General features: G+C 42.3%; 1 protein-coding gene across 2 annotated transcripts in view; it reads right to left on the reverse strand.

The window, feature by feature from the left end:
• The window catches only part of SIAE (sialic acid acetylesterase), a 53,656-nt gene that overhangs the window by 12,393 nt on the left and 29,075 nt on the right, over positions 1–12,188 (reverse strand). For both annotated transcript variants that reach the window (XM_066259599.1, XM_066259598.1), the window contains exons 5-7: positions 9,090–9,267; positions 6,847–6,956; positions 6,157–6,290 (exon numbers count right to left, since the gene is read on the reverse strand). In XM_066259599.1, coding sequence (XP_066115696.1) covers positions 6,157–6,290; positions 6,847–6,956; positions 9,090–9,267 — 422 coding nt within the window. The remainder of the gene's footprint in view (positions 1–6,156; positions 6,291–6,846; positions 6,957–9,089; positions 9,268–12,188) is intronic.

Consider the following 12,188-nt stretch of genomic DNA (forward strand, 5'->3'; position numbering starts at 1 on the left):
CAATTTGGGACACAGCTATACCCTGTGTACGTATATGCAGCCGGCTTAATCAATAAATCTCCTCAAAAATTCATTTGGACTTGGTGTCTCTATGTAACCCATGGATTAAGGTACGGTACTTTACAACACTATTTCTTCCTTCCTACTTCTTTGATGTTTGTATCATTCTGTTCTCTGCTTTAGATAGCACCTTATGCTTTTTTTTTTTTTTTAACAGAGACAGAGAGTCAGAGATTGGGATAGATAGGGATAGACAGACAGGAACAGAGAGAGATGAGAAGCATCAATCATCAGTTTTTTGTTGCCACACCTTAGTTGTTCATTGACTGCTTTCTCACACGTGCCTTGACCATGGCCCTTCAGCAAACTGAGTAACCCCTTGCTCAAGCCAGCAACCTTGGGTCCAAGCTGGTGAGCTTTGGCTCAAACCAGATGATCCCACACTCAAGCTGGCAACCTCGGAGTCTTGAACCTGGGTCCTCCGCATCCCAGTCCGACACTCTATCCACTGTGCCACAGCCTGGTCAGGCAGCACCTTATTCTTAACCCTAGTTTCAGCCAATGAGAGGCATCAAACTATTACTCTCTTCACAAATCCTGATCTAACAGTAGGTCAAACCACATACTGGCAAACAATCTGGGTTAGCAACCATATTGTCTTTGGATTCCACTATAAAATGTCTGTCCCCATCAGAGGACCTGCATTAGTACTAGATTATTCCTCCTAGTCTTGTTCCTCACATAGTTTAGGAAATTCCTGAGATCATCCCTACAAATGTAGCCAAATGAAGCTTTGAATAGAGGACATTATCCTGCTCCTTGAGTTGTTACAGAATGACCAGAAAATCATCAGCAAAATCCTGGAGGGCTACAACAGTAGCAGAAAGGATATGGAATGAAGGGTCCGTAGTCATAAAAGGGTCACATACTAAACCTGACAAGCCTAGGGAGGCCAGGATGGAGGGGCCTATGAACCTAAGAATTCAGACTGAAAGTAACCACACAGGATGGTCTGAACATAAAATTCCTAATTAAATGCAGGTAGTGGTGGATGGTCTAGCTTCCTTGACAAAGGCTAATCTTTACCTGAAGTGAGCCTATTTTCTTTTTGCATATAAGATAACAGATCTGAAATGTTGGGAGTACTCTCCCTTTTCCAGACCTCTCAGGGCACAAGTGCTGCACCAGAGCAGGAGACTACAGAACCCCTTATTGTTTTGTTTGTTTTCTTTTTGTGACAAAGACAGAGAGAGAGGGACAGATAGGGACAGACAGACAGGAAGGGAGAGAGATGAGAAGCATCAATTCTTTGTTGCGGCACCTTAGTTGTTCATTGATTGCTTTCTCATACGTGCCTTGACTAGGGGGCTACAGCAGACCGAGTGACCCCTTGGTTGAGCCAGAGACCTTGGGCTTCAAGCTGGTGAGCCTTGCTCAAACCAGATAAGCCTGCGCTCAAGCCAGTGACCTCGAGGTCCTCCGCGTCCCAGTCCGATGCTTTATCCACTGTGCCACGTCCTGGTCAGGCCAGAACCCCTTATTGTTATTTTGTTCCCCAAATACCATCTCTCTGTGCTCTTAATGTTAATTATTAACGATCCTGTACCCACCAAGGTAAAAGAAGTATGTATCTTTCTATTTTACTCATTATCTAATCCCAGAAATTTCCTGCTTTTCTTTCTCCCACTCCCTTAATCATGTAACTCCCCTTAAATCTCCTCTTTTGATTCTAATGTATAAAACAAACTGCAAAACTGCCATTCTATGACACAAATCTTGATCTGTTGAGATTTTGCTTCCCCGCAATTGTCTTCAGTTTTGCTCAAATAAACTTATAAAATTCTCTACAGGTTTGTATGCTTCTTACATTAACAGGTATAATATAGAATGTAGGGGATATTTCCAATTCTCTTATATCTTACGCAACTTGACTTTAATCTATGAAATGATAAAAGGTGCTGAAGCTTCACAATGGAATCTCATAACACTAGAAAATGGGATACAGCCTGACCAGGTGCTGGCACAGTGGATAAAGCGTCGACCTGAGACAGAGGACCCAGGTTCGAAACCCCGAGGTCGCTGGCTTGCATGGGACTATAGACATGACTCCATGGGCCGCTGGCTTGAGCCAAAGGTTGCTGGCTTGAGCCCAAGGTTGCTGGCTTGAGCAAGGGGTCACTGGCTCAGCTGGCACATATGAGAAGCAGTCAATGAACAACTAAAAGTGCCACAACTATGAGCTGATGCTTCTCATCTCTCTCCCTTCCCGTCTCTACCGTGTGCACTAAAATAAAATGGGGTAGAAAGATCCATGCGTCACCCAACTTCTTTCCACATGACACTCAGAAGACTGAAAGTGGAACCATGTCCATTAGTCAGTGTCATGATGGGGATCACAGTAAGGTCTAGGGTAAGTCCAGCTGGAAGCACAACAGGGAGAAATGCTAACTACAGTCACTCATGTCAAGGAAGTTTTCTCAAAATGGCAGTTTTGCTGAGAATCCCTGCAGCAATTCTCCACTCGTTTCATTGACTGCACTAGTACATACTGGCCACATGGGGACACCAGCATACTCCACAACCAAACTCTTTACTAATCTGAGATATAGCAGGATGCTTGCTGTTCATTCTCACTTGGTGATTGATAAAAATACTGCTGCTTACAAAGGCATGTAATAGCCAAAGAATACAAAGGCATTAACATTCAGAGGACTTTACAACAATATACTGTATTTTGCAGTCTGTTCTTGTTCTCCAAACCCCTTTTAAGAAAGCAGAGTCCGAGGGTCTCTAGTCACTAGCCTATTGTTCTCTCTCCCTCCCTTGCTTCAGGTCCCCGCTCTATGAATAACTGACACATGGGTCTGGCCCTGGCCTATCCACTGACCTTGAGTCCTTCATCTCTAACCGTGCTCCAGTTACTGCAGCCATCATCTAAACTCAACACTTCATCATCTTTCCTTACAGACCAACTCTCTCTCCAGATTTTGAGTTCTCTCATTACTAAAAACAAACACTAACATTATCTGGCATGTGTCAGGCTTTACACGGGTCAACTCATTACTTAAAATAACAAAGAAGTTTGATATATTGTTCAAAATCACATAGCTAAAGAAGTATCAGAGCTGGGACTGGGACTTGAATCCAGGCAGACTAACTTCTAGAATCTAGACCGGGGGTAGTCAACCTTTTTATACCTACCACCCACTTTTGTATCTCTCTTAGTGGTAAAATGTTCTAACCGCCCACCGGTTCCACAGTAATGGTGATTTATAAAGTAGGGAAGTAACTTTACTTTATAAAATTTATAAAGCAAGTTAAAGCATATAATAAGAATTGCTTACCAAGTACTTTATGTCGGATTTTCACTAAGTTTGGCAGAATAAATCTTTAGAAAACAACTTACTATAGTTAAATCTATCTTTTTATTTATACTTTGGTTGCTCCGCTACCGCCCACCATGAAAGCTGGAATGCCCACTAGTGGGCGGTAGGGACCAGGTTGACTGCCACTGGTCTAGACCATCATATAGCCATGTTTGAGATTTTCCTTTGCAGGTATATGTTTATAGACTCAGTTTTCCACAAGTAATGGACATTATTTTTGTTCATGATGTAAAGTGAAAGCCCAAACGCTAAGGGAATTCTACTAAACTGTAAGGCCTAAGTGCAAGGACAGAGGTTCTCCAGTTCACACCGTTTATAGCACCTTACACAGTTCAAAGCATATCATAAGCATTCAACATAAACTTTTGATTTGAATTGGCTGAAGTCACATTTAAATCATCGTCTACACAGGCTAAGAGACACGGTACTTCAATATCCAAGTGTAGTTTCCACCAACAGTATCACAGAGCTGGTGACAGGAATTGCTATTTTGATAATAATGAGCAGAATAATGTTTCAAAGTAAAAATATATGTAAGAAAGAAAATGATTGTAGAGTAATTATACGAACAGAGTGTCTATAATAAGCGTCTACGGCCATACCACCCTGAACGCGCCCGATCTCGTCAGAGTGTCTATAAAAATCTTTATCCAAAAAAGTATACTGAAGTAGGACAAGGTAGAGGAGGTTGACAGATGGCTAGAAGAAGGAATCTGTGGAAATATAGAGGCAGCTCTCTGAAAGTATTCTGTCCAATTCAAATATCTAACCCAGTCCATCATTTATGTTGTGAATTGGGCCTTGCTTTTATAACATCTTACTTGTTTAATTTCCTATGTTCCAGCAAAGTCACAATTACCACGCTACTAAAAGTCTAGGTCTTAGAGGGGTCATATGAGCAAGTGAGGCAAAGCAATTATGAATTTTGTTAAATATGTTTATTGCTTTAGGACAGGCTGAGACCATTTTGGCTGAGACTCTTTTTGATTAGTTACCACTAATTAAAAGTATGTTTTCTCTTTATGTATTTTTTTATTCATGTGTTAGGCCATATTTACTTTTTTTTTTTTTTTGTATTTTTCTGAAGTTGGAAACGGGGAGGCAGTCAGACAGACTCCCGCATGCGCCCAACCAGGATCCACCCAGCATGCCCCCCAGGGGGCGGTGCTCTGCCCATCTTGGGGCATCGCTCTGCCACAATCAGAGTCATTCTAGCGCCTGAGGCAGAGGCCACAGAGCCATCCTCAGCGCCAGGGCAAACTCCGCTCCAATGGAGCCTCGGCTGCAGGAGGGGAAGAGAGAGACAGAGAGGAAGGAGAGGGAGAGGGGTGGAGAAGCAGATGGGCACTTCTCCTGTGTGCCCTGGCTGGGAATCGAACCTGGGACTCCTGCACACCAGGCCAACGCTCTAACATTGAGCCAACCGGCCAGGGCCTGTGTTAGGCCATATTTAGTAAGTGTCAACCAATTAGGTAGTGGGGATATAAAAGTGATCCACAAAAATATGGTCATGTTTATAATACACATGTAAGTAAAAAGGGAAGTGGTGAGTGCTACAAAATCACCTATTTGGGGAAAGGGAGTATCTAACCCAGACTTTGGATGGTCAGAGAAGGCTTCCTAATATCCAGGCTGAGACCTTTGGGATAATCAAAAGTTAGCTAGAAAAGTATGGGAGAGAAAGATTATTTCAGACAAAGAGCATGTGCAATGAACTGGGAGTGAAAAAAAAAGGTTCATTCTTAGGAGTGGCAGGGATAACACCAACTTAGGGAGGGCGTGAGGAAGTGAACATTATCACACATTGTTGCTAAGGGTATATATTTATACAAATTCATAAATTTTTACAGAGAAATTTGTAAACATGTTTAAAGCCTTAAAAGTATTCAATTTAACCTAGCAATTTCATTTCTGGGAATTTATCTTATGGAAATAATTAAGCCTGTATATAAGGATTTAGCTACAAGAAATATAAACATGCTGTTTATAAAAGCAAAATGTTTAAAGACACCTAAGTGCCCTTCTATTGAGGACTAGGAAAATAAAGTATAAAGCAACCATATTTTAGAATACTCTGTAATAATTATAAATTGTACCAAAATTAACATTTATTGACAAGAAAAAATATTTGCAATATGACATTATGAGAAAGAAAAAGCAAGATATAGTACAGTATTATAGTATGGATCCTATTTTTAAAATGATGAGTAAAAAAGTCTGCTTATTTCTGAACTGTGGAATTATAAATGTTTTTAGTATTTCTTTAACAAACAAGTAATGATTTTTTTGTTGTTGTTGTTGCGCATTGCAACACCTTAGTTGTTCATTGATTGCTTTCTCATATGTGCCTTGACCGTGGGCCTTCAGTAGACAGAGTAACCCCTTGCTCAAGCCAGCAACTTTAGGTCCAAGCTAGTGAGCTTTTGCTCAAACCAGATGAGCTCACGCTCAAGCTGGCAACCTCGGGGTCTTGAACCTGGGTCCTCAGCATCACAGTCTGACGCTCCATCCACTGCGCCACCACCTGGTCAGGTCATGTAATGATTTTTAATAGGAAGAAATATTAGTTACTTATTAACTTTTTAAAAAAAGATTTAATGGTCAAATCAGTGAACAGAGATGAATTAAGTCATACATTAATTATAATACACATGTAAGTGTATTGACCAGTGGCCATGAGGTTGAAAAAAGAAATATGGATTCCAGAAAAGAAATTTCAACCACACATCCCCACAGCAAGGCCTATAAACCCTCCTCCCTCAACACGCACCTGAACAAATCCAAATGGAAAGAGACGATCTGTCTGCCCCTGAGAGCCACGGTGGAAGGTTTGGCGCCAGTCTTCAATGAGTGCAGGGAATGTGCAATTGTACAGGTCCCTGTTAAAATTTACATTGGCCTCCCCTAAAAACAGTCCAAGTTGTGAGAGCAGTTTGGGGTAGATGCAAAAATGGCCACACAATTACTCCCCAACCTCTATCCATGCCCTTAGGAAGTGGGCCTTCCTGCAGTCTCTCTGGACTGGCCTTGTGACTTGCTCAGGTCAACAGGGCACCAGTAAATATGATGCAAGGAGAGACTTTAAAAGTGCTCAATTTGAGGGTTTGTTCTCTTTTGATATTTTTGATATTTTGAGACTGCTATGTAAACAATAAATAAATCTGAGCTAGCTTTCTGAAGGATGGGAGATCATATGAGAACCACACGGCCCAGCAGACAGTACCCAATCAACTCACACGAGGGACAGGCCATTCCAAGTCACCCAGCCATCAGACTACCTGTCAGGTGGCCAAAGACACATAAAAGATCCCAGCAGCCCAGACAGAAAAACTACCCTGCTAGCCCATAGAATAGTGAGCTAAATAAAATTATTTTTGTTCTAAGTCACTAAATTCTAGGATGGTTTGGTATGCAGCAAAACTAACTGATACAATGGAGAAATAGCAAACTGAACACTCACCCTGGTACCATATCACACCTTTCAGAGTCATATTATGTAGTGGATGGATCATGGCATTCCAGAGAACAGAGTATTCACTGGGACCAGTTACAGAATCAGATGGAATAAACCTGAAATCAGTAAGATGCACAAGTGTCATGAGAGAACTGGGCTTTCACTTCTGATGAAAGCAACACAGAATTAAAATGAACCACTCTGTTTGATGTGTAAACATGTGAACAGTCTCTGAATTTCACCTCCAGGTTTCTCCCAGGATAAGTGTGTCAAACAGTTTTTTTTGAGTTTCATTCGAGTAATCAGATAAGGTCATTAAAAACAGAGAGAAGAAATGGTATATTATGAGTCTCACACACATGCAATACATTTATTTAACTAGTACTCAGTAAATAAGACACTTAGATTGTTTTAAGCTTTTTGCTTTTGTACATGATGCCATAATTCTTTCTTATAGTTTAATCATTGCATCCAGACATAAGTATTTGCTTAAGGTAATTTCCCAGAAATAAAGTTACTGGGTCAAAAGGCACATTTTTTTAAGGCTTTCAACATGTTCCTAAATTTCTCTGTGAAATAACTGAATGAATTTACACTTGCAGCAGCTGCATATGAGAATGCCCACTTCCCCACACCCTTGGGATTGCCCCTTCCATGTCCTCAGAGCACTGGGAAGCCTGGCTTCAGATTCCTTTTACTTTACCACAGGTAATTCTTTCTGCTCCAAAACTGAATGTCTTTACTCCCTGATAGGTATGCCTTTACCAAAGCTATACCAAGAGCTCAAGTCCACCCTCTTTCTAGAGGCCTTTCCAGAATTGATGAGACAATGTCTGTAAAAGCAGTTCATGTATTGTTAATCTCTAGTTTAGTATGAGTATCAAGATTTTATTAACTAGCCCATTCTCCAACCCCCCACCCCCGTCACCAAGTGATCTTCCTGATCCAGCTTTTCCTAAGTATGCTTTCATAATCAGTATACATTTCTTTGATTACATTTATATTTGTTCTTCCAGTTACACTGTTTATTCTGATAGGCAATATAGCACAGTGGTTAGGAGCACAGACACTGAAGCCAGACTTTGACATTTGGTTATTTTGTTCATGAGCAAGTTACTAAAGCCCTTTCAGACTTAGTATCTTTATCCACAATATATATGTTAATAGTATCTACATTTCAAGAGGCTGTTGTATTAAATGTGTTACTATATATATAAACTATAACAATTTGAGCATAGTTTTCAGTACCTATTAGCTATAGTTAAGAAAAAGAGGCCCTGGCCAGTTGGCTCAGCAGTAGAGCATTGGCCTGGCATGTGGAAGTCCCTGGTTCAATTCCCAGCCAGGGCACATAGGAGAAGCGCCCATCTACTTCTCCATCCTTTCCCCTCACCTTTCTCTCGGTCTCTCTTCCCCTCTCGCACCCAAGGCTCCACTGGAGTAAAGCTGGCCTGGGCTCTAAGGATGGCTCCATGGCCTCCGCCTCAGGCGCTAGAATGGCTCCAGGTTGCAACGGAGCAACGGCCCAGATGGGCAGAGCATCGCCCCCTGGCGGGCATGCCTGGTGGATCCTGGTCAGGCACATGCAGGGGTCTGTCTCTCTGCCTCCCTCTGTTTTAGGGGTTTTTTTTTGTGGCAGAGGCAGAGAGAATCAGAGAGAGGGACAGATAGGGACAGACAGGAAGGGAGAGAGATGAGAAAAATCAATTTTTTGTTGCGGCTCCTTAGTTGTTCATTGCTTGATTTCTCATATGTGCCTTGACCGGGGGGCTACAGCAGACCGAGTGACCCCTTGCTCGAGCCAGTGACCTTGGGCTTCAAGCTGGTGAGCCTTGCTCAAACCAGATGAGCCCGCACTCAAGCTGGCGACCTCAGGGTCTTGACCCTGAGTCCTTCACAGCCCAGTCCAATGCTCTATCCACTGCGCTACTGCCTGGTCAGGCCCCCCGCTTCTCACTTCAGAAAAATACTAATAATATAATAATTAATATAATAAAAAAATATAATAATATAATAAAAAATACTAAGAAATAATAATAATTAAGAAAAAGAATCATAATTGCTTTCTGTCATAATCTCAGATGACTGTGGTTGTGATGACAGTAAAAATAATACCTTACCTGTGCATGGAATAAGTTAACACATACTGGACATTCAACACATACCTGACTTCCCAAAGGAAACCATGATCCTTTCCCTTATATAATCTCCTGGTAGGTTCTTTCCAAGACTGAAGGATGATTTCTTACCTTTGCTTAGGGACCCCACAGGCTTTCAGTGACCTTCCAGACGACCAGGCTTCAATGGGTGTCCCACCCCATGAGGAGGCTATCAGTCCGATAGGATACTGCAGAGTGTCATACAGGTAACGCCCAAAGAGCCAGCACACTGCTGACATGTACTTGAAATTTCCATGGCCTAGGTTTTCTGTTCAGAGAAACAGTTAAAGAGTCAGGGAATAAGTAGATGGATACAAACTGCAGGTACAAGATGGGTCTAGGTGAGAAGAATGAGTGTGGGTCAGCCCTTGCATTCCTTTCTAAGAATTTACAAAAGGTAGGTACGATTAAAAGGCAATTAGCTCATTAGTAGAGAGCAAAACTTCCTAGCCAGGCAAGCAAACCCCCCTCCATGCTCCCCTATCACTTACAGGTTCCGAGAACCCAGGAACACTAACAGTCCTCCCATTAGTATCAGTGAGGGAAGAACCCAGGAACACTAATAGTCCTCCCATTAGTATCAGTGACGGAAGAACCCAGGAACACTAACAGTCCTCCCATTAGTATCAGCGAGGGAAGAACCCAGGAATACTAACAGTCCTCCCATTAGTATCAGCGAGGGGAAGAACCCAGGAATACTAACAGTCCTCCCATTAGTATCAGTGAGGGAAGAACCCAGGAATACTAATAGTCCTCCCATTAGTATCAGTGAGGGGAAGAACCCAGGAATACTAACAGTCCTCCCATTAGTATCAGTGAGGGAAGAACCCAGGAATACTAATAGTCCTCCCATTAGTATTAGTGAGGGGAAGAACCCAGGAATACTAACAGTCCTCCCATTAGTATCAGCGAGGGAAGAACCCAGGAATACTAACAGTCCTCCCATTAGTATCAGCGAGGGGAAGAACCCAGGAATACTAACAGTCCTCCCATTAGTATCAGTGAGGGAAGAACCCAGGAATACTAATAGTCCTCCCATTAGTATCAGTGAGGGGAAGAACCCAGGAATACTAATAGTCCTCCCATTAGTATCAGCAAGGGAAGAACCCAGGAATACTAATAGTCCTCCCATTAGTATCAGTGAGGGAAGAACCCAGGAATACTAATAGTCCTCCCATTAGTATTAGTGAGGGGAAGAACCCAGGAATACTAACAGTCCTCCCATTAGTATCAGTGAGGGAAGAACCCAGGAATACTAATAGTCCTCCCATTAGTATCAGCGAGGGGAAGAACCCAGGAATACTAACAGTCCTCCCATTAGTATCAGTGAGGGAAGAACCCAGGAATACTAATAGTCCTCCCATTAGTATCAGCGAGGGGAAGAACCCAGGAATACTAACAGTCCTCCCATTAGTATCAGCGAGGGAAGAACCCAGGAATACTAACAGTCCTCCCATTAGTATCAGCAAGGGGAAGAAAGGCACTGGGCCCCTCTACTGCCTACCTCACCATTTGTTCTCACTTCGCCCTATGGAAGGGAATAAGCAAGCAGGGAGCATATCAAGAAGAAATATTTTTTTCTGGGTAGTTTTATACCCAATTTTATAGTTATGGTAATAAAAACATGAAGTAAATGATGATAAGTTTGGCTAAAAGGGAAAGCAACAAAAAACAAAACTGGTATATAAATTTTCAGCATAGTCTAGCTCATGTGTCCATACAGCCCAGTAACCAACACACACCAGGGCAGTACATTTCCATGTTAGAAGAAAGCGGATGAAGAGGGGAACATGCTCACATTGGGTGGAGTGCAGAGCACATTCCTAGCAGCTGTGGCTGATGCAATGCTGTGAGAATACTCCGGCTCCCAGAAGCCTCCTGGGCACACCCAGGAAGGAAGCTCACCCACTATAAGGAAGTGACTTAGCGCCAACCACGCAGCTCCCTGATCTTTTCAGCCATTAGCTATGAAGGACACGTTGTAACACCCTATAGGCTGAACCCATGTGTATAAGCTAGCTTACTTCCTGAATAAAGTGGTTCTGCGTCACTGATCCTGGTCCCCAGAGTCGGGTCTTTGCGTCTCCGTCGTCCTCACCCCCGGCAGGACTTGTTCACACACACATAAACTAAACTGTCAGGATCATTCAACCTAATAAATGTATTATACATTATATTATACTCATTATTATTATTTTTTGTTTATTTTTTTAAATTTATTTATTCATTTTAGAGAAGAGATAGAGAGTGAGAGAGGGAAGGAGCAGAAAGCATCAACTCCCATATGTGCCTTGACCCGACAAGTGCAGGGTTTTAAACTGGCGATCTCAGCATTCCAGGTCGATGCTTTATCCACTGCAAAACCACAGGTCAGGCTATTATTATTATTTTTAGAGAGAGAGGCAGGGAGAGAGAGAGCGACAGAACCTTGAGCTGTTCATATATGTGCCCTGACCAGGTATTGAACAAGCAACCTCTGTGCTTCGGGATGATGCTCCAACCAACTGAGCTGTATGGCCAGGGCTTCAACCTAATAGTTATTGAAGAACCACTATGTATAAGTCACTGGTTTGGAACTATTAAAGATCCAAATTCAGTATAGTTCTGGTACTCAAAAAGTTGATAGTGTGATAGTGGGAATTCAAATCAATTTCCAGTCAATTAAAACTGATAGAGCCTGACCAGGTGGTGGCGCAGTGGATAGAGCATTGGACTGGGACGTGGAAGGACCCAGGTTCGAGACCCCGAGGTCGCCAGCTTGAGTGCGGGCTCATCTGGCTTCAGCAAAAAGCCCACCAGCTTGGACCCAGGGTCACTGGCTCCAGCAAGGGGTTACTCAGTCTGCTGAAGGCTCGCGGTCAAGGCACATATGAGAAAGCAATCAATGAACAACTAAGAAGTCGCAACGCGCAATGAAAAACTAATGATTGATGCTTCTCGTCTCTCCGTTCCTGTCTGTCTATCCCTCTCTCTGACTCTCTCTGTCTCTAAAAAAAATAATAAATAAATAAAATAATAAAATAATAATAAAAAAACCAAAAAACAAAAGAAAAAAAACTGATAGAGCACCTACTAGGTGCCAGGCATTTCTAGATGGTGGGAGTACTATAAATAAAAAGAAAGACAGAAACATGGAACCTCTCCTCTTACATTCTACAAAATAAAACATCTATTCAGCTTAATAAAATA

This window comes from Saccopteryx bilineata, chromosome 2 (assembly GCF_036850765.1).
Source record: "Saccopteryx bilineata isolate mSacBil1 chromosome 2, mSacBil1_pri_phased_curated, whole genome shotgun sequence".
Taxonomy (NCBI): domain Eukaryota; kingdom Metazoa; phylum Chordata; class Mammalia; order Chiroptera; family Emballonuridae; genus Saccopteryx; species Saccopteryx bilineata.